At 39.3% G+C, this 23,182-nt stretch overlaps 1 protein-coding gene across 4 annotated transcripts in view; it reads left to right on the top strand.

Annotated features, from left to right (window-relative positions):
- The window catches only part of KIF13B (kinesin family member 13B), a 201,816-nt gene that overhangs the window by 88,915 nt on the left and 89,719 nt on the right, over window positions 1–23,182 (top strand). For all 4 annotated transcript variants that reach the window (XM_045078378.1, XM_045078379.1, XM_045078381.1 and 1 more), the window contains exons 11-15: window positions 3,352–3,564; window positions 5,345–5,455; window positions 8,340–8,474; window positions 18,099–18,229; window positions 22,662–22,748. In XM_045078378.1, coding sequence (XP_044934313.1) covers window positions 3,352–3,564; window positions 5,345–5,455; window positions 8,340–8,474; window positions 18,099–18,229; window positions 22,662–22,748 — 677 coding nt within the window. The remainder of the gene's footprint in view (window positions 1–3,351; window positions 3,565–5,344; window positions 5,456–8,339; window positions 8,475–18,098; window positions 18,230–22,661; window positions 22,749–23,182) is intronic.

Below are 23,182 nucleotides of genomic sequence, written 5' to 3'. Positions count from 1 at the left end.
CTCTTACTTCCCTCCCCTCGAGCCTTTATCTGGATGATGTTTATTCAATATCTTTAGGTCTCAGATGTCACTTTCCCTGAAAGTTGTCCCTAACCTTTCAAGGTTAGGCTTTCTGCTCATTGTGTTTTCTACGACCATGCTGTGTTTATCCCTACTCTAGTTCTTACTATATAGTATTTGCTCACCAGGGTTACCCTTTAGGTGGTAAACTCTGTGAAGAGCTGAGTGAAGGAGTACTTTCAGCTCTGCTCTGAACTAGCGTTTATGACCTTCGGTTAAGTCTGCCAGTCTTCCTGGGTCTCAATTTCTCATCTGTAAAGTGCAGTAATTTCGTTAGATGACTTCAGAGTGTTCTTTCAGCTTTAAAAAATCCTGCCTTCCAAAATTCAGTTTCTTTCCTGTGTCCATTTAATTTGCAGTTGCTGCATTTGAAACAAAGCTCATCTGATTTGCCTAATTAAACAATTAAAGAGTAACAAGAAGCTTTATACTTTCTCCTTGAATGAGTGCCAGTTCTTTTGTTGCTGTTTCCTTCTTGCTGATGGCATGGGGCCATTTTTGAATATAAGCATATTGTTACTCATGCACAAGGGCTTTTAAAGTATCAAGTATTTGTCCTTTGCCAGGTTTCCTTTTCTCAGCACAAGTTGAAGCACAGTATCCATGCCTTTTCCCCTTGTTCGTTACTGTCTCAAATACCCTTTTACCCAGTAGTATTTGCTGTTCACGTGGGCTAACAGAATGCAGTAGATCCTGAAAGGCAGCACTCCCCCGTGGTGTTGCGAGTGACTGAACTGTAATTGGAGATGTCATTCCTGTGATCTTTATATATAACGTTGGAATTTCATTCATGTGCATCTTGACATTCTTTTGGAAGTTGCCAAAGCTGGGCACTAATGGTGTGAGATCAGTGTCTGGAAGCAAAGAAGAAAGCAAGCCATCATGCAGACTTGGCGGGAGTTACTTCTGCCTTCTAGAGCCCAAATTACTTATGCTTCCTTCCTTTTCATGCGTTAGAGTATATTTCCTTTGGAAGTATAACGAAGTTATGTTTTCTATGGAAAACTGAATTTTCTTTAGTGGATTGTCATTGTCGATCACACACACACATTTGTCTGTGATTGTATTGAACTGTTAGCATTACCTAGGGAATTACTTGGTCTCTGGCAGTAAGACAGAATAACTTGGAAAGCTGTCTGGCCACTTTACTTGTTTCCCAGGTCTGAGCTCTCTGTATTGCCAAGTGTTACTTGGTTACTGTGTAATTGTGAGTAGCTGTGGGAGAGTAGCAGTCATATTGGACTTGAAAGCGGAATACCGCTGGATTAGAGTATTGTTGGTTTACTAGGTCTGGATCTTTAGGCAGGGTATTTGACCTTTTTTGTTTAGAACAAACCTCTGGGGTTTTTTTAATCAGAAAAATAATCCAGTTCACAAAACGCTAAGAGACTAGGTAAAGTCTGTCCCAAAATGGTGTAAGTCATAGATTGCACAGACAAATTTTAGATATGTTGATATCGGAAAAACTTTGTATCTTCAGAAGTAAGAGTTTTATATCTGTTAATGCTGCCCAAGGTAGAGTTGGCTTTCTTACAACCTGTGATTCCCCATATTGCCTTGTTTGAGTCTTTTCTCTATCTTGAGAATCTATAATTCAGTTATATTCTCTTGCTGAAAGAGGGTATTGAGTCTCTTTTTTTGGTTAATTCTTTTCATCTTGGGATGGTATGTTAGTGTATTATTAGTTATCTATTGCTGTGGAACAGATTACCTCTAAAACTTAACAGCTAGAAACAACAGCCATTTATTATCTCATAGTTTCCATGGGTCAGGATTCTGGGTGTGGTCTAACCAAGTGGTTCCCATGGGGGTCTCTCACGTGGCTGCAGTCAAAGTGTTACCGGGGTAGTCAGTACAAGGTTTGACTGGGGTTGGATCTGCTCACCTAGGTGGTTGTTGTCAGGCTTCAGATCTGTTTCTAAATTCACTCCTGAGGTCTCTTCATAGGGCCACCTCACCTCCTGACAGTAGTTTCCCAAGAGTAAGAGAAAATACCTGTAACTGAAGCCATGATCTTTTTAGAATCTCATCTCAGAAGTGACATGCTATCACTTCTGCTCTGTTCTGTTCCTTAGAGATAAATCAGATGTCCTGCCTACACTGAAGGGAAGGGGCTGGTTGTTGAGGTAGTAATACCAGGGATTAGGGCTCATCCGGGGCTGTTTGAGAGGCTGCCTGTGGCAGGTGGATTACATACAGCCTTTGGGTGGTGAAGCAGAGTCAGGGTGGACTTGATTTCTAGTTTTGTAATTCTGAGTTATATTTAGTTATTTTTTAATGTTCTCAAGTGGAAGTAGTTTTTCAAATTTGTTGGCGCCCATTCTAAAGCCTGTTTCACCAGACTGATCAGTGTTAGCATAATGAAAATGAGTGTTTTCTTTAGCCCCCTTGCCTGAACTGTAGAAATGGTTGTGTAGAAGATAAGCCTGTTTTTTTAGTTTTTGAAGCTGTCAGAGGGAATAAAATCAGGTACCTTCAACATATCTTTTATTTTATAAGACTATAATTATATCTTATGTTTGAAAAAGTTTGCAAGGTACTTGATAGCTTGTAACAGCAACACTTTCTCTGCCATTATTTAAGCTTCACAGAGATTCCAAGTACATGGCATTATGAAGTAGATTGTAGGTAATCACTTTTTGATCAGATAAGAAATAATATCACGATTGTTCATTTTTTCTAAGGAAGTACATGGTATCATGGAGTAGATTGTAGGTAATCACTTTTTTTTTTTTTAAAGATTTTATTTATTTATCAGAGAGAGAGCGAGCATAGGCAGACAGAATGGCAGGCAGAGGCAGAGGGAGAAGCAGGCTCCCTGCTGAGCAAGGAGCCCGATGTGGGACTTGATCCCAGGACGTTGGGATCATGACCTGAGCCAAAGGCAACTGCTTAACCAACTGAGCCACCCAGGCATCCTGGTAATCACTTTTTGATCAGATAACAAATATCATGATTGCTTAGTTTCTCTAAGGAAGATTTTTAGGAATTTAAGAAATCATTGTTTTTTGAGTAGACTGCTTAGAACCAATTGTTATTAAACTGAAATAAATGTAGGCTTCCTTGTATTTCCCTGTCTTTTCTTAAAAACCAGATCTCCCTTCTGCGGAAAAGTAGCTTGGCAGAGAAGAGCGAGCAGGGGGCATGAGTCAGTATATCTGTTTTAGTCCTAGCTTTGCCCTTTAATATATGTTTGACCTTGGTATGTTCTCTCACCCTGTCTGACTTCAACTTCCTCTATTATGTTTTCTTCCAACTTAAAAATCCTACTCAATTTCTTTCTTCATCTAGGACAGTCTTGGGGGTAACAGCAAGACAGCCATGGTGGCCACTGTCAGTCCAGCAGCTGATAACTATGATGAAACCCTTTCAACTCTGCGGTATGCAGATCGAGCCAAGAACATCGTGAACCATGCTGTGGTGAATGAGGATCCTAATGCACGAATTATCCGGGATCTTCGGGAAGAAGTAGAAAAGCTCCGAGAGCAGCTAACCAAAGCAGAGGTATAAGGCACAGCCAAGCCACACATTGTGGGTCTAGGAAAATCTAGAATTTGAATTTTCTTCCTCTTAGCTGTAAGTGATAAGTACTCCACTTAGAATTTTTGAGTTTCCTATAGGAAGAGAAACTTGAGATGAGTAATAAGTAAAGACAGATAGTCATAGTTGAAATTTATATAGAGTTTTTACTGGTGTGAAAGGATTGAACAGGAAGAGAGAATAAAGGGAATTGAGAAAATGTTTCTTTCCACAGTATAGGCAGGAGACAAGAAAGGAGAGGTATAACTAAGAATAAGGGAGAGAGGGAGAGAGATGCTTAAAACACAAAGTATGCAATTTTAGTGCAGAAAAGACTGGAAGAGGACTCAAGCAGATACTTGTATCATTTGTTTACTGGTTGAAGGCAGAATGGAAATCTTAAGGAGTTTTTCCACATCTTAATAACCTAGTTTTTCCATGTTGTGGTTTAATTATGTTTGTAGAAAAAATATTTTATAGCAGAAATACTCATCTGTTTAGGGATGCCTGGGTGGCACAGCCAGTTAAGTGTTGGACTCTTGGGTTTGGCTCAGGGTGATGGGATCGAGCTCCATATTGGGCTCTGTGGTCAGTGGGGAGTCTGCTTAAGATTCTCTCTCCCTCTCCCTCTGCCCCTCCCACTCATGCTCTCTCTCTCAAATAAATAAATAAATCTAAAAGAAAGAAAGAAAGAAAGAAAGAAAGAAAGAAAGAAAGAAATACCCATCAGTTTAGAGGTGCTCTATTTCTACTACCCTTTGTATATTCTGTGATGTATGGTGTTTATGTTCCTTTACTGAATTTGAAACATGTACCGTTCTAACCTACAACCAGATGCTCATCCTCTTTTTCAAAATTGGAATAAATTACCAGATTCAGGATCTGTAGTTTAATTAGCATTCTATTCCCATGATTAGCCCTGTGGGACTCTTTCCTGGGTTTGGGATCATAGCCCTTTTCTTTTTTACAACCTGTTTGCTGGTAGTAAGTTGATAAAATACATGGTCAAAACAATTGTCTTGGTCATATTTTTGCCCCTTGAAATTTATCTTGTTTTTACAGTATAATTTTACAGTTCATCAGGATTCTTTGAAATTTTGTTTCCATCTTCCTGGTATTAATACTACTGTTCAGTTTACAACATGTGCAGATTTCATCTGTATATACTTGAATCAATACCTGAAGTCATGAGTAGAGATTAGAATGAATCCCATGTATGAGTCTAGATATACGGTCCTATTGGGATTTAAAAATAAGCCATTGAGAGCCTAAATGTTCTGTCTCTCTAAATGTAATTAGATCTTGAGGTGCCTGGGTGGCTCAGTCATTAAGCATCTGATTTCAGCTCAGATCATGATTTCAGGGTCCTGGGATGGAGCCCTGCATCAGGCTCCCTGTTCACTGGGGAGCCTGCTTCTCCCACTCACACTTGCCCTGATTGTGTTCCCTTTCTCGCTGTCAAATAAATAAATAAATCTTAAAAAGAATAAATGTAACTAGATCTTCACAGTGACAGTAGGTTGGAAGAACACAGGTGAGTCTTCCTTTCAAGCCTACCTTGGCTAACTGAATGAGCTTGTGGGATGCACAGAGTCTGGTTGCTGTTTGTCAGTCGCATTCATCGTTCTGGCTTAGGTAGATCAGAGAGCTTGGTGAATTATAGAGCTGAGAGCAGCCAGATTGTTACTATTATCCTTTTGGATTTAGTTAATGCTTTCTTCAGGGCATGGTACAGACATTTCATGAAATAAACATTTTCTTATAGGCAATGAAATCTCCAGAACTAAAAGACCGACTAGAAGAATCAGAGAAGCTAATCCAGGAAATGACTGTGACCTGGGAGGAGAAACTGAGGAAAACCGAGGAGATTGCACAGGTTCGTGCTTCCTGATTAAAGCAAGAGAAAGCTCGTGGCAGTTTGTGCAATGCAACTTATGGCGTTTCTGGTTCCTTTTTTGATTTTTGGCTTTGAAGATGGCAAATCTAGCACCAGTAATAAGAAACTAGATCCAAGAGTCCATTTCACAAAGTTAATTTGAAGGCTAAAGAAGACATAATTATAATTAATAGTTCATTATGTAAGAAATATACTTAGAGACATAAACATTTTTTAAATGAAGTAGCTACTTTGTAGTCTCTGACTCTAAACCCCCAATTCTATTAAGTGCTTTGCAGTCCTAAGGAACTTAACCTTATTACAAAATTATTAGTGGCAGATACTCGGTTATAAACCTCTGGCTTTATTATGACAACTTAATAAAAGTAATATGAAATAACTGAATCTGAGTTATCTATTGTGTTTAAAATACTTAATAGAGGTAGAGTTGTGCAATTTTAGGGTGGGAACCTTAGCATTTGGAAAGAATCCTAAATGTCCAGTTGTCTACTTAGTAAAAGACTTGTTCCATGGCATTCCTTTTAGGTAGGTATTCAGCCTGTTTTAGAAATATACATGGTATGTGGAGGCCAGCCCCCTGTCGAGCAATCTTTTCATGATTGGACAGCTCTGATGACTCCAATAGTAGCTATTTAATCAGAATCTTTTATTCTTTCATTTACGTTCATGGTCCTTAGTTTGTTCTTCAAAGCTAAGAGAAGGGGTGTTCCACATGCATACAGTAAATGAGAGTAATAATAGCAAATATGTATTAGGTACATGTGTTGGGCCCTATGCTAAGTACTTTTAAATGCAGTATTTTATTTAAGCCCCCAACAGTCCTACAGGACAGGGACAGTCATTACCCAGATATTTAAGGTAACCTCTGCCTTCTTCCGCTCCTTTTCTAAAGTTAAAAATCTCTAGTGTTTTCAACTGTTCCTCATATTAGTAAATACACAGAACTTGCTACTTTTGTCACCCAGCAGGTTCCGTCTTTAAATGTGCTTCCCAGAATCAATGTGTACATCAGATATTGTAGGATGGTACTACTATTATGTAGCATAAAGTGGATGTCATATTAGTACAGACTAATTTTTATATGTTTTTTATTATCATCATTTCCAAAATAGATAATAACAGGAGAAGAATATAATGGATTCACTTGTGGCATCAACCAGTTTCACTGAGATCAACATATGACCATCTGGTCTTATCTGTTTCCCAACATTGAGTTATTTTAATGCATATCCTTCAAATTAGAAGAGAATAGTCCAGTGTTTGAACTTTATTTCTCATTTATACTTACTTTTTGTTTTTCACAAATTGTAAGTCAGTCTAATAATTACCCAACTTAAAACTAATTTGTGTGAGCCTTTTTGAGCTACTCCAAAAGTAAACATTGACTTTGAAATGGTATTGTATTTGCATTGCTTTGCTGATGGAAGGCAGGGTAGGTCTAAGTGAAATTGCATTGCTAATGCTGTTAAATTGTTATCATTAGCATCTTTCCTTACTTAACTATTCTCTTCCTCCATCCAGTGTCCCTTTTAAGGAGGGTGCCTGATTTTATCCAACACTTCATTTAACACCTTATCTTTGCAAGCCTTCAGGCTTTCTGCTGCTGAGCTTGCGTCTCTTCTCTCCTGGAAAAAGACCTGGTCTGTTGGTCACTGACCTTTTTTCAGAAGACACTAGCATTTCCCAAAATGCATTTCTGGCGGTATAGCCACCAGTTGTTAATAAGTCTTCTGGGAAGAAAAATGGTCCATGGTCAGGTAACTTTGGGATAGTATCCCTAAAAATAGCAGAATCCTCAGGCTGTAATTCAGTTGTACTGCAAACTTACTATGTGGCCCTAGTTAAATGACTTAGTTTTTCTTGTCTTTCCTCAGAATCAAAGGCTTTTGGTGGCTATGACTCATTATCACTTGCTATTTATGTGTTGTCAAAGACACACTGCTCTGCCCCTATTCATATACCTTAATTTTAGACTACTGGTTGCAGGAGTCTATATCCCCCTCTGTGTATACCGTTGTATATCGTTTGGATTCAGAGACAGGTAGTCACAAAGAAGAAAGGTTCATATTCTTAGGAAAATAATACTTGAATGCATATGCATTTTTTATTTTGATACATTCACAAGACTGACATTTTGAGTGCTCACTGTGTATGACGCACTGTGCTAGGTGTTAGGAATTCACAGTGGATGTATGGGATCCCTGCCTTCATAGAGAAATAGTCAAGTAAACAAGTATGAGTTACCAAGTATGAGAACAAGTATGCTTCAGATAGAAGAGACAGGTGTAAAATCTGTTCATCTAGGGAGCGCATTCTTGACCCTTTCAGGAATCTGGAAGAGTTCCATATAACTCTTTGAGAGTATATAAGCCTTTGAGAGTAGGAACCATAAGACATGAAGATGGAGAGGAAGCGGGCCAGATTGAGGGCCTATGGACTTTGTTGAGGGAGTTGGCTTTTATCCTGGCTGGGGATTCACCGCGGCTGTCGGGCAAGAGAGTGTATTAAAAATTTGGCCTTATGGAAAGATCACAGTTGGTAAAACAGCTTTGCTCAGATGTACAGAATTAAATGAGAGAGACAAATTTAAGATGTTAGGTATTTTCAAGAGTAAAAATTGAGAACTCAGTAGAATATTTGGTTGCTATTGGTAATGCCTTTATTTCTCAAAATAAAGTTGTAGTTAACAAGATAAAATAACATATAGTTTGGAAAGAGAAAAAAATGCAGTGATCTATAATACCAGGTCCTAAGATAACCTACTTTAATTATACAGTTATTTAATAATTATTCCAATGTATGACCTTTTATATCTTGCTGTATCAATAGTTATGGAATTAATAGCTCTCTAATACATTTACAGGAGCGACAGAAACAGCTTGAGAGTCTTGGAATATCTCTTCAGTCTTCTGGGATTAAAGTTGGGGATGATAAATGCTTCCTTGTTAATCTGAATGCTGATCCTGCTCTGAATGAACTTCTGGTTTATTATTTAAAGGTGAGGTAACAGACTTTGCTACCATTTCCTGCAGCAATATAGAACAGTGTTTCATAGTATTTTTTTTAAACTTGGAGAACCATGCTTATTCCAAAATAATGAGAATTAGCAAATTGTTTAAATTGAAGTATAGAAAATCTTGAGTTTCTGAGATTAATTTCCCTTTTTATTTGATTTATTTTTAAGATTTATTTATTATTTTAGAGAGAGAGATAGAGTGGATGTAGGGAAGGGGCAGAGGAGAGGGAGAGAGAGAATCTCTAACAGACTCCCTGTTGAGCACAGAGCCTGACGTGGGGCTCCATCCCACAACCCTGAGATCACCACCTACGCCAGAACCAAGAGTTGGATTCTCAACCGACTGAGCCATCCAGGTGTCCCCCTGGGATTAGTGGCTCTTTTTAGTCTTCGAGTGATATAATTTAACCTAGTAATACAAAAAATAATATTCTGATGTTATTTTCAAGAAATTAAGTAACTGTAGCTACTATTATTGACTGTGATTTATACCAGGGAGTTAAGTAGGTAACTTTAAAGCTTAAAGAAGGACTTTTAGAACTAAATGATTTATTAGTAGACTGAAGTTTTCGTGGTTTATATGAAGCACACCTTTTTGTGAGTGGTTAGATTATAAAAAGAAATGTTTATTTATTATTTTAAAGGAAATGTAAATGGAAGTTATGGTATAGGGCCACCTACTATGAATTTTGTGTTTCCAGTAATTTAGGAAAATTTAAGAATTTGGATTATCAACTTATAAAAAAAAAGAATAGGTCACTTAGAGACCAAGAGGGTCAGAGTATGGAACAGAAAAAAACCCAAATAATGATATACACTGAAACCTGAAATTGTGGGACATATCAGGGAGGCAAGAGACAACTTTAGAATGAGCCGGAATCCTGAGCCACTACATAAATTATGAGGAGCTCACAATCGCCTTGTTATGCCAACAGCATAAATAAATTAGGTAATTTATAGTCCTATTATTAGGACTATATGATTCTGACATGTGGTTAATAAATACTAGGAGGAAATCCCCCTCTCTTATACTATAGGCACTTATATAGTAGGTTTAACTAAGATGACTAGGAAGTTAAAGATGAGCTGGTAAAGTGTTTACTGTTGTAAAATTAAAAAAACAAACAAACATGTGGCTTCGTGTCTAGGAAGACTAAAGGATTTATGGTACATTGGCTAGTTTCCCAGTTTTGATCAGAGATATCCTGGCATAATTAGTTGGTGTTATTTTGATAACACCCCTTATTAATGAGTATCTGATGCCATGTTTTATTATGCTATGAATTAAATCACGTTTTTGATACATATAGCTTGTGTGTGCTCTCAGATTTTTGTACTCGGGTGGGAGCAATATGAGAGTAGCAGGGAGATGACCTGTGTTTTTGTCTGGATGTGTGATCTCAAGTCCATTGCCCCCTCTGGTCTACAGACTCCTCTATAAATGGACGCTTTGTCTGGCTACCTCACAGGGTTCCTGTGAAGATTAAATGAGAATTGATATATACAAACACTATGTGAACAGAAGCAGTACATACAGTACATACAAATATCAAATATTGCGCATTTATTTGATGCTCTTTGTGGTGTCTTACGTATATTATCCTTGTCTGTTGAAAAAAGTTTAAATGATCACATCCTGTACTGTGTTTCTTAATAATCGTGGCAGCATTTTGCATTAGGGTTTCAGCTGTAGACAGTCATATGCTTCAGGAGAGATGCAGTATAGAATAGGACTCAAATATTCTGCCCTTTTTATTTCTCTGAACTCTGAATTCTTTTTCTTTCTGATGTGATGAAGTTCAAATTGGAACACACAAACACATACGCCCAACAAGAAAAAAACCTGATTCATATCTGTTCCTTAACTATAAAATTAAACAAAGAAACTATTTAAAGATTTTTGGAGAGTAGTCAAAATATTTCTGGTCATCTCGTGTGGAGGTGTCGGGATTCTGTTTCAGATTGTGTGGTCAACCCTGTTTTGGCAGAATTTGAGGCAGTGTGATTTCTTGACTGCCCAAGCGCACCCCATGACAAAAGCATATTCATGACCAAGCACATTCAGAAGGATGATCTCAGTCCAAGAACAGTTTTTTGCTTCAGTAAAGTGATACCATGATGTGGGAAGGAGGAATTTGGAGGCTGAGCGTTTTGTTTTGTTTTGTTTTACTTTCTTCTTGCCTTTGAATTCCGAAATCAATTTAGGTGCTGGGCGGATGACTTCACATCTCGGGGTGATTTTCAGCACCCCATCTATAAAATGAGGGCACTAGATTAAATGGTCTCTAATGTTTTTTCTGGTTCCAAGTGGTCTGAGTCTCTTCCAGAACAGAACCCTCCATTTATTTGCTTGGTCTGGAACTGGCAGGGTAGGGTATGGTGGCCAAACCATAGATGGAACTTAACTCCTGAGATGATTTCGCATCTGATTTGCATGCATGGGCAGTCTCTGCCTTGAATGGCTTCAACACACACAAATTCCAGTTACCACAATTTAGTAAATAATGTTGATGCCACTGCTGTTCATGAGATTCTACATATGCAGCCAGAGAAACTTAGTGAGGGTGAACTTACTGATGTAAGTTATGAAAGTGTGACGAGAAGGATGAAGAGGTCCCAAAGGGAGTGACACCAGAGAACACTTCCCATTGAAGGAGCCCTTGGAGGTATTTTGTAGCATCTGGACACAGAGGTTAAAATGGTAGATGCTTAGAAAGGAGTATCACAGTTTGCCAAGGAACAGAAAGCATGCTCACTCCATATTGTAAGTTATATACCTATACAGAGAAGAAGAAGGCAAGCAGTGTTCAAACTACTCTTGATAAGTTTTCACAAAGAAAATATTTTAAATTTCAATGTGTCTAATATTCTAAATTATAGTAAACTAAATAGTTTTACTGTTTTCATTTCCTTATATATTGTAGCAATAAGAGAATTCTTAATGTTTTTACAGACATTTAAGAAAGTCACAAAATAGGAGCACTGGGTGGCTCAGTTGATTAAGCCTCTGCGTTTGGCTCAGGTCATGATCTCAGGGTCCTGGGAACCTGCATTAGGTTCTCTGCTAAGCAGGGAGCCTGCTTCCACCTCTCCCTCTACCTGCCTCTCTGCCTACTTGTGATCTTTCTCTCTCTGTCAATAAATAAATAAAATCTTTTTTTTTTTTAAAAAAGGTCATATAATTGTGGTTTTCCCCATTGATTATTAAGATCTCCTTGCAAAAAGTTATTTTTACAACTCTGTGTTCTCAGGTAAAGCAAGGATCGCTTGTGATTCTGAGATGGTCTTGGAGACTTCTACCCAGTAACAGCCAAGCTTCTAGGGGGAAGCTTCTAGAGGGAAGAATTGCTTCCCCCACCTTAAAAACATGATGCTAGTTATACGCTTTGTTTTCTGAAGAGTTTTATAAACACTTATTAGAAAAAGAGGGGGGATCCGTGCCCAAATCCCAACATGTAGAGATGACCTCAGTTAGTATTTAATAGTTTTATCACTATTCTCTAGATCTATTCCTATATGTATGTTTTTGGATTTAGAGTGCTACATATTTTCACATTTCAGAAATGGTATCACAGTATGATTGATTGTCAGCATGCCTTGAATTATCCACCAAATCTTTCAGGAGGGCTATTTTGCTCATGCAGTTCTGGATCTACTCTTCACAAGTCAGCTATTAATGGCCTGGGAAACAAGGCTGATTCTACATAGATTTTACATACACACAGAAATTCTACAGAGTTTACATAGACACACTCAGTAAGGATTCATACCTTGATAAGTGATTCAGCAGCAGCTTGAAAAGACATGTTGCTTATATCATTGAAAGTAAACCATCTGTTGGTATGTTGCCTAGTATTCAGTCGCTGACTGAGGGGTTCAGAATGGCCGAGGCACCAGCCAGACAGTGTTTCTGGAGCTGCAGGTTAGGTTTCAAGGAGCCCAAGATGAGTAAGATAGTTAGGGCACATTAGGAGTTCTTGGGTCGGCAGCAGTTGGACCCCTATGATTTAGGGCTTGAATTCATAAAAGATGGGCAGGTGCCTTCCTGCCTTTTACACCTCAATTCTAGAACAGTTGTCTTTGGAGTCTTGGTTCTGTTAAGCCAGAATGACTTATTAAGGAATTTTGATTATTTAGATATGTGAGGAATAACAAGTATTTTTCTTCTTAGTGCTCCTGATACTCACTTACCTTTTCCTTCAGAAATTATCTGAGGATGCTGATAAGTCTGAGGAACCTCATAGGCTTTACTAATATGCTGCTTTTCCTTCTTGTAGGCTCAGAAAAGCTTGCCCTGTGAAATACGTCACTAGTGGACAATTCCTGTCTCTTTTCATCTTCCTTTCTCTCCTCCCTCATTTTCACATCCCCTTCCTTCTCTGTCTCTTTCTCTTTGTCCTTTAGGATTTAGTGGATGAAAGGGAGATTCTTAAAAAAGCTGCATAAATAGTTGATTTATAAAGGAAGCAAGGTACTGTAATTCATAGAATAGTTAACTAATCATCTCCAGTGAAATTAAATTTAAATGGATGAAGAAAGATTAAAAAGCCATTTCTAGCCTTTAGCTGTGTCTGAGATTTTAAAATCTAGTATTTTATATTTGTTAAAGTTTTCCTGAAAACTAGTATACTTTAAGAATCATTATATTCAGGGGTGCCTGGGTAGTGCGGTTGGTTGGCATCCAGCTATTGGTTTCAGCTCAGTCATGATCTTGGGGACATGGGCTCAAGCCCTGTGGCCTGTGTCGGGCTCCATGCTTGAGGCAGAGTCTGCTTGAGACCTTTTCTCTCCCTCTGCCTGCCCCCCCCCACATGCGCTCTCTTTCTCTCTAAAAAAAAAAAAGGCATGTATCATATTGAGATGGAAAATCTACCACTGATTAACTTTATCTTATTTTGATTACCTTGTACTTTCATAGCACTTACTTATTAGATAAACCTCTGCACCAACCTATGATGTTTATTTTTTTCCTCATGAGTATTTTTATTGCATTGCTTAGAGCAAAATAGGGGGAATTTATCAAAAAGCTTATTGTCCAACTTGTTTAAACATCAAACAGTAAGGCTTTGGCAGATTGAGCTTTTAGGGCTCAATGTTTTAGATTCCAGCCAATCATCATCCAAATCAGAATAGATTATAACCTCAAATGAGAGATTTAAGTTGTCTCTGAGATTGTAAGCACCAGAATTGGGACTTTGTCTTTCTTTTATCTCTAGCCATTCAGTGCCCATCTTTTAATACATGTTCATTGTAATATTTGTCGAAAAAGTGAAGTTTTCCTTCTAGAATTTGGATTAGACCTTTATATGCTTGTGTTTATATCTTATCTCCAGTAATTTTTAATTTAGTCTATGACCAGATACTTAGTGTCTGCCATGTATCATATGCTGTGCTCTTTGTTGGCAAAGATGCAGGACTCCTGTCTAAATAAAGGGAAAAAACCATTTGTGCCACAGGTAGTAAAATGTGATACCCACTCTGAATATAATCAGGGTTCAGAGAAGGGAGAAGTAGGTGTCACTTAATGGTGAAACTTTCAAGTAGAAGATGAAGCTAGACCTGGGTATTTAAGACACTCTCATTTAGATGAAGGGAAGAAGAAGCATTTCAGGCAAAGAGAACAAGAGCAAGGGCACAGATGGGGGCCTGAACCTGTGTACAGCTGAAGATATGCTCAAACTCCAACCTGGAATATATAGCTCAGGGCTTACCTCCACTTCTACCAAAGTCACTATTAGGACTCTTTCTAGAATTTCTGACAGGAGGAGAAAAGAGATTATACATGGAAATGGCCTAAGCCAAGTGTTCTGGGGGATTTTTCCTTCTTTTTTAGGTGGTCCTGGGCCCTTTTTCTCTGTAGACTTTGTTTTGTTTTAAGATTTTATTTTTTTTAAGTAGTCTTTACATTTTATATGGGCTTGAACTCAAAACCCTTAGAGTCAGGTGCTCCTCCAGCGAGTCAGCCAGATACTTTTTCCCTCCTTTTGGAACTTTTTTCTACCATGGGATTGGTTTTGTACAGACAGGGTGGGAAGAACCAAAGTGGGTAATGGAGATAGGCATGAGATAGATTCCTCAGGCCTGCTACTGACCATCATAAAACATTACTTACGGTTTCTACACAGTCAAGTCTTGTTCTCCAGATTAGAAAAGTCTGGGGATTAGCTGGGAAGCCTCACCCAGTAGTGGGAAGTAAAGGTTTATGTGGCATGTCCTCTGTATTATGTATACTCCTTGGGGATTGGATAGGATACCATAGGACAGCTCCATCCCAGCTCCATGTTGCCTTAGAAACACCACTGCAGTATAGTTGAGTGAAGAAGCCCCCAGAAGAGGGGAAATGAAAATACTAGTGGGGAGGGGCCCTTTTTATGAGATTGAGGTCCCAGAAGAGATGGGAAGCACTGGGACCCACAACATAATTAGAAGAGTTACCAGCAAAGGAGAGAGAGAATCGTCTTCCTTTGAGTCTGAAGGAAGTGATTATTCATTTATTTTTCTTTTGAATTTATCTAATGCCTAATTGTGCCACACCTGTGTTAAGTGATTGGATTACAGTGGGGAGTGGGTCAAACTGTTCTCTGCTTTTTTCCAAGCTAGCGGCGTAGGTAGATACTGAGCCCCAACAGTCAGTGCTAAGTAAGGAATTGAAATAGGAGAGTAATGGGGTGGTTGATTCTGATGATCAGTTCGGGATATATCTCTGAGAATGTGCCCTTTAAAGGTGAGATAGAAGTGATAAGAAACTACCAATATCAAGGTGGGGGGAAACATTTCAGACCAAGGAAACTGCCTGTGTGTTCAAAGGACTGAAAAAAGGCTACGTGGCCTTATCTTGCTCCAAGAGCAGGGGGAGTGGCAGGAGCTAGAATAGGAGAGATAGGCAGGGCCACATCTCTGGGTGTTTTCTTTTTTTTTTTTTTTTCCTTCAAGATTTTCTTGAGAGAGAAAGGGAGAGAGCGAGCGAGCATAAGAGGGGAGAAGGTCAGAGGGAGAAGCAGACTTTCCGTGGAGATGGGAGCCTGATACAGGACTCGACCCGGGGTCTCTGGGACAATGTCTGGGACCTGAGCTGAAGATAGTCGCCCAACCAACAGAACCACCCCAGAGTACATCTGAGTGTTTTTTGTAAGCCTGGATAAGAATTTGGAATTCATGGAAACCATTAGAGGGCTTTAAATAGGGAGATCACATGATCTGCCTATGTGCTGGTAGTGGATGGGGTTGGGGGGCGGTTAGGATTAAAAGTGGAGGAAATAGCAGGAGGTGTATCCCTGTAGTAGAGCAGGGTGTGATAGATGGGGGGAAATAAGCCAATTCCGGATATGTTTTGGAGGGACAGTCTATAGGGATGTTCAGACTGACTTGGGCCCAGGGGTAGGCTGGTAAGGGAAGGACAGGACTCTATAGCATCTAAGCTTTTTAGCGGACTAACTGGGTGGTGGCAGTAATCACTGCCCTGGAAGGGACTAGATTCATTGGGTGGGGTTGGGGAACAAAAGTTCTGCTTCGGGCTTTTCACTTTGAAATGTCTCCAAACACTCAGATGTCATTTAGAATGACATTTAGATGCTTTGAAATGGCTTTAAGCAGGGCAGCTGGGTGACTCAGTCGATTAAGAGTGTGACCCTTGATTTCGGCTCAGGTCATGATCTCAGACACCTGAGATGGAGCCCGTTATCAGGCTCTGGGCTCAGGGGACAATCTGCCTGAAATTCTTTTCCCCTCTGCTCCCCCCCCCCCCCCCCCCCCCCCCCCCCCCCCGTCTACTCCTCCCTCAGCTTGGGAGTGCGTGCACTGGCTTACATACATACATACATACATAGATAAGTAAGTAAATACATGCACACATATATACACATACACAAATAAAAGTAAAACCTTAAAAAAATGTCTTTAAGCATCCAACTAGGTAAGAAATAATGGTTAGTGAGACTAGAATAGTGGTAATAGAGGCAGGAAAATAATGGAACTGAAGTCTAGCTTCTGGCTGGTGATTTAAAGACTGTAGCCTTCAAGAGGGGTCTGAGGGCCCAGAGGGGGTCGTGCAGGGCCAGCCAAGAAGGTCCTTGCCTTCACACAGGACAGAAATCAAATGGAAGCCAAGAGGAAGAGAGCGGAGTTTACCGAAGACCTAGGGAGAGTGCAGATACAGACAAAGCACCTGTTAAACTCAGAACGCAAAGGAGAATGTCCTCTTTGCTTGGGGCCTGGGGTTTTTATTGAGGATAGTGTCTTATCAGGCATCCAGTAACAGAGAGGAGTGTTTAGGTGTCCTCGGTAAGCCACTTATGCCCTGGAGCCAGAGATCTTGGTGAGTCAGTGGTTTTGGTCACTCCTTAGGTGGTATTGTGCTGGTAGACTCCAAAGAAGTCATTAACTCCTTGACCTTTACAAGGAGAACATACATTATTTGTTCTATAGGTATGTGTGGGTGGGGCATGGGGGGCTGTTGTAAGCCCTTGCAAGAGTAGAGGCAGGAAAGGAGCAAAAATAGCAGTTTTTAATTGGGGTCCTTTTAGTTTCCCTGTTTCAACAGTATTTAATACCCATGCAACTGGATAAAGTCATCATGATCAGAGGTCAGCCTTCCACTGACCAGATCTAATTCCCTGCCTGCTTCTCTGTGGCCTGGGAGCTAAGAATGGTTTTTACATTTTTTAAATGGTTAAAAAAATTAGAAGAATCACAGTATTTCAGACATGTGAAAATTATATCCAGTTCAGATTTCAATGTTCATAAATAAAGTTTTACTGGAAAGTAGCCGTACTTGTTATTTGTGTGTTGTCTGACCATCTTCACACTACTAGGCAGAGTTGAGTGGTTGCATATGGCTTGCAAAGACTAGCATATTTTGTGTCTGACTGCAGATCTAGGTGTATGAAAGGAGAAGGTGGCTTAGGGACACATCCCAGTGTTATCAGTGTTTAAGTATATACAGTCCTTAAGTGTCGAAGTGCGTAAGAGGGAGCTTGATTTTTATATCCGTAAGAGGGAGCTTGATTTTTATATCCGTTTCTCAGTTGTCAGCCAAAACAGCAAGGCTGGTGACTGTGGCTTCAAGAATTGAGTAATTGTGGCTCTACAGTAGGAACAACACAGCCATCATATCTTCTTTGAGGATTAGGGAGACCATGGGATTCATAAAGTAATTTTAATCTTTTCAAACTCCTTAGATTTGAATAGCTTTTTATCTTTGTAGTTGATCATCTTGATTGAGACCGGGTTAAAGATGTACAACTTAAGTAACTGGTTTTCAGACCAGCATTTTTGGTGCATTATTGACTCATGCCTCATGCTCTGAGAGTAGTATAAATTTGGGATCAAGATTGCAATGGAAAATAATGTAATATAGCCATTAATATGAAACTATAGTTTTAGTTTTGAAAGGTATAACTCAACTTAGTGCATTACTCCTTATAAGGAAATATACCTTATAGAATATATTTCAGAGAAAGTCAGAAATTCCCCCTACCCCTTTCCATTTGCTTCAAAGAAACTTTTAGCTAATGTAATGGATCAACGTAAGAGGGCTCAGAGGAGATGATTTCAGTTTTTATACATGTAAGAATACAGTATTAATCAGTGAGTTTGATTCTTTTCTAGGAACACACATTGATAGGCTCAGCAAATTCCCAAGATATCCAGCTATGTGGCATGGGGATTCTTCCTGAACATTGTATTATAGACATCACAGCAGAAGGCCAGGTCATGCTGACTCCTCAGAAGAATACCAGGTAATGTACTTTAATTAGTGTCAATGTCACAATAATTTTTAAGAGGAAGAAAGTACACTAGTTGTGGGTGTTATAAGCATGTTTGGCCTTTGCTTTTAAGTTCACTTAATGAAGCTATCCAGTTAGTTACCAAGACCTTTACATTGAACTTTTTAATAGCTCTTAAACCCATCTCTCCTCTCTATACTCACTACTGTGGCCTTGTTTAAATAAGACCCTCATCAAATCTTGATTGGAAGGAACTATGCCAACACTCTAATCTTTTTCCTGGGTCTCTTACCATACAGCCAGATGGCTTTTGACTAATTTTTATTTTATTTATTTATTTTATTTATTTATTTGACACAGAGAGAGATTTTATTTATTTATTTGACACAGAGAGAGAACAAGTAGGGGGAGCAGCAGGAAGGGACGCGAGGGAGAAGCAGGCTCCTCACTAAGCAGGGAGCCTGATGTGGGACTCGATCTCATGACCCCAGGATCATGACCCCAGCCAAAGGCAGACACTTAACCAACTGAGCCACCCCAAACTTTCTACTATTTTTTATTTAAAATCCCTCACATCCCTCCTATTTGTCTCCTATTCCTCTGTGTCTGTTGTTCTTTTGGGCAACGGACTTGTATTTGACCTTCAAGACTAAGCTCTGCCGTTGTCAACTTTGGGGGAATTCCCTATTTGGTCTACATGAAGGGCCCCTAGTATATATTCCCTGTACACCTTATGCTTCCTCTTATGTTAAGACTTAATATTATTGTTTCTAAAAAACTTTATTTTTTAAGTAGTCTCCATGTCCAGTGTGCACCCTAATGTGGGGCTTAACTTCACAACCCTGAGATCAAGACCTGAGCTGGAATCAATAGTCGGATACATAACCAACTTAGCCACCCGAGCACCCTATCACACTGTGTTCTTGTGGGCTTTTAACCTTTATTATTGCAGTAGACTGTGAGCTCATTGAGGACAGGGGCCTTTCTTTTTTGGTTCTCTCTCCTTAGTATGTAATAGAATATAAGTATATATTATAATATAGTATATAAGCACTCGATAAGTAATGAATGAAGAGATATAATATTATGTAAATTAAATGTTTCTCACTTTGCTTCCTTGAGCTGTGAAGCTGTTACTGCCCTGTTATATAATGGTCTACAACTGTTAATTGACTTAGAGTGATTCTTAAAATGTTGATTCATTTCATTATATGATACTGAATAATCATTAACATCATTACTAACCTTGGGGTGTCTGAGTGGTACAGTTGGTTGAGCATCCCACTCTTCGTTTCAACTCAGGTCATGGTCTCAGGTCATGATCTCAGGGTTGTGAGACTGAGCCCCAAGTTGGGCCCACACTCAGTGGGCAGTGTGCTGGAGATTCTTTCTTTTCCTTTCCCTCTGCCCTTCCCCCTACTCCTCTACATGTGCTCTTTCTTTCTCTATTTCTCTTTCTAAAAATAAATAAGTCATGGGGCACCTGGGTGGTTCAGTCGGTTAAGCGACCAACTGTTGGTTTCAGCTCTGATCATGAGCTCACAGTCGTGGGAGCCTGTATCGGGTCTGCATGGCATCTGCTTCAGATTCTCTCTCCCTCCCCCGCTGAGTGCACTTGCTCTCTTTCTCTTTTTCAAATAAATAAAATTTTTTAAAATAAATCTTCAAAAAATATTATTACTAACTTATCCAAAAAGTCTTTAAATATTGGGAAACTATCCACGTCACAGTGAAGGATACAAATGAGGAAGAGGAAAGAACAGCAGGAGCTAGGCCCGGTACTCCCAGCCTGGGCATGCTATTCTCTTATTGAGTAGTCTTACTGAATAACAACCTCAGGCAAGGTTACTCTGAAGCTGTGATAAAATATGACAGAGCAGGCCACATAATAATTTTGTTTCAGCACAGACAAAAACCAAGGTCACTCTGTCACACACCAAATACCAAATACTTTCTCTTGGCTGAGGTGAGTGATTACTTCTTTACCGGTCACAATTTTATTATAATCTTCATTCTAGTCTACCCTCTATAAATAAGATTTTTGTAGAATGCCCAATCATAAAAGTATTCCTGCCTTCTGAATGCATCCAACATGTACAGAGCCCCCTTCTCTCAGACCCTTTGCCAACTCGTCTGGCTAAAGCCCAAATCCTGCAACAGTCCTTCCGAGCACACTGGTACTGAGACATCCCATGCTTCCTGCGACTGTCTCTTCTCCCTGTGCATGAATAATCAACCCAGCTTGTTCAGCTACGGGAATGCTCCTAGTGGTCTTTGAGTGGAGGACATTGACACAAGTTTCCAAACTTCCAATTCTCACTTGAAATTCACAGTTGGCATTTCCTCGCTTTGTCCATTTGCAGGAAAATGGCTGCCCTAGATACCACTTTATATATGTCTTTTGCTCAGGACAGTCGTCATACTCTGGTGTCAGTGAACACAGTGCTTTTTTATGTACTTCTCGTTTTGTCAACCTGAAATGTTTAAAAAGTTATGAAGGGTCAGAATTTTTAAAAAGTAGTAATTTTTATTGCTTCATCAAGGACATCCTCAAAGGAAACCTTTTTCAACAATTCTGAGTGCATGGCATGAGTGGTTCAGTGACTACTAATCATGTTTGGTGCCATTGCCCTGGTTTGTGCTAAAACAGCAGTTTTACTCATTGCCGGTATAAACGTCAACACGGTGAAAAGGGCAGGTTAGCATTATTATAAAAATAGCTTTGATCTTGGGGACCCCACAGAGACCACACCTTGAAAACTCTTATTATAACCATGCTTTTATTTATTAATTATGGCTTAATGGCTGTAGGTTTTAAAAATTAGCCTCTATATGTTTCTCTTTAATTGAACTCCTCATTATATTGAAGGGATTTGTGTCATAAAAGCTGAAATCTGCTAATTTTAGTAGGTTCCCTCTTGTTAAAATTTTTGAGTTCATGCTTTGAATAATCAGACTATAGGAGGACCAGTTACTTATAGTGTTTAAAAACCTACACGTAGGGGCGCCTGGGTGGCTCAGTGGGTTAAGCCGCTGCCTTCCGCTCGGGTCATGATCTCGGGGTCCTGGGATCGAGTCCCATGTCGGGATCTCTGCTAGGCGGGGAGCCTGCTTCTCTCTCTCTCTGCCTGCCTCTCTGTCTACTTGTGATCTCTCTGTCAAATAAATAAATAAATAAATCTTTAAAAAAAAAAAACAAAAAAAAAACCTACCTGTAAGTGAAATCCGGATAGCCACAGTAGGATTTTGTGTATATGCATATATATAAAAAGTAACTAACAATATAAAGCCAGTTAAGTGCTTTAGTATAGTACAGAAATAAGACACTATAGGCTGGAGTGATGAGCAGCTTTTACAGAGGAAGCAGAAACCAGCTGGGCTTTGAAAGCTGCATAGAACTTGGTAGGGGGATGGGGAGGAATGGGAACGCTGTTCTAGGTTGCAGGACTGGCATAAACCTGGTTTTGAAAGAAGAGTCAATTAAATTAATCATGTTTAGTGGACAGAACCTAACTTTTTTTTTTTTTTTTTTTGGCTGGAGTTGAGAATTTGCTTGAGGGGGAAGAGAAAGAGAGAGGTAAACAGGGCTTCCTTTGGTAGGGCCTTAAGGGTCAAGATAAAGAACTTGACCTTTATCCCATATCTAAGCAAATGAGTCCTTCAGGAGGAAAGAGGCTTGATGAAACTGGTATTCCAGGAATATCAGTCTTACAATGGTGTTTTTTCCCTGCACCTGCAAATTTTTCCCTTTATATCCTTCTATCCACCCCTCTGTTGAACTCCATTGTCAAGGTAAGTAGTCAGTGGGGTGCCTGAGTGGCTCAGTGGGCTCAGGTCATGATCTCCGGGGTGGGGGGGTGGTCTCTGCTCAGCGGGGAGCCTGCTTTCTCCTCTCTTTCTGTCTGCCTCTCTGCCTTGTGATCTCTCTGTCAAATAAATAAATAAAATCTTAAAAAAAAGATAAGGAGTCAAGTGGACCCTATAAATCTTTTATATATTGATAGGATATGAATGTTTTTCTGTGCTCTAGGAAGTTACAGAAGAATTTAGCACAGGTCTCATTTTTTCTATTTCTAGAGTCTAGTTGGTTGCTTGGCTCTTATTATTCATGTAGATTGGACATACTCATTTGAGTTGTAATGTACACTGCTCCCAGCTTTTTCTTATTGACTATAATCACTTCATATTTACTCCTTAATATGCTATATAACAAGTTCGGAATTGTGAAAAATAGAGGATAGTAATTTATTATACTTAGTACTGTAAGCATTTCTCAGCAGAGAAGTAAATACAAATAGTGAAATTCACTGAGGGCAGGAGAATTGATTATTTTGGGGAATTGATTATTTCTTTTTTCCTAGTAACTAGATCTCTATAGTATTGGGTAATTAAAGGAGAAAATAAGATAATCATTGTTTGCTTGTTTAACCTCTTTTCCCCTCAGAACATTTGTAAATGGCTCTTCTGTATCTAGTCCTATACAACTCCACCATGGGGACAGGATTCTCTGGGGAAACAACCACTTCTTCAGGTATGACATTATTCATGGCTCTTAAAGAGAGATTATTGAAGATTATACTCTGAAACAGAAGAATGTATGGTAAGAATGTTAAGGTAAATTTAACTCCATAAAAAGTACACGTTGTTTTGTACATATATATTTACTGACTGTTAATGGTTCGTTCACTATATGCTTTGAACCTGAGAGACATACAAACAATACCCTCAGAGGGACGCCTGGGTGGCTCAGTCTGTTGAGCCACTGCCTTCAGCTCAGGGTTCTGGGATCAAGTCCCGCATCGGGCTCCTTGCTTGGCAGGGAGCCTCCTTTTCTCTGCCTCTGCCTGCTTGTGCGCTTGTGCAGGCTCGCTCAATCTCTCTCTCTCTCTCTCTGACAAATAAATAAATAAAAATCTTAAAAAAAATACCATCAGAAAAAATAAGGAGTTTGCTTACTTATTTTTT

This window comes from Mustela putorius, unplaced genomic scaffold (genome assembly GCF_011764305.1).
Source record: "Mustela putorius furo isolate JIRA1106 unplaced genomic scaffold, ASM1176430v1.1 tig00000242_pilon_pilon_pilon, whole genome shotgun sequence".
NCBI lineage: Eukaryota > Metazoa > Chordata > Mammalia > Carnivora > Mustelidae > Mustela > Mustela putorius.
Note: the sequence above shows the minus strand (reverse complement) of the source record. Positions and strands in the feature narration are given on the sequence as shown.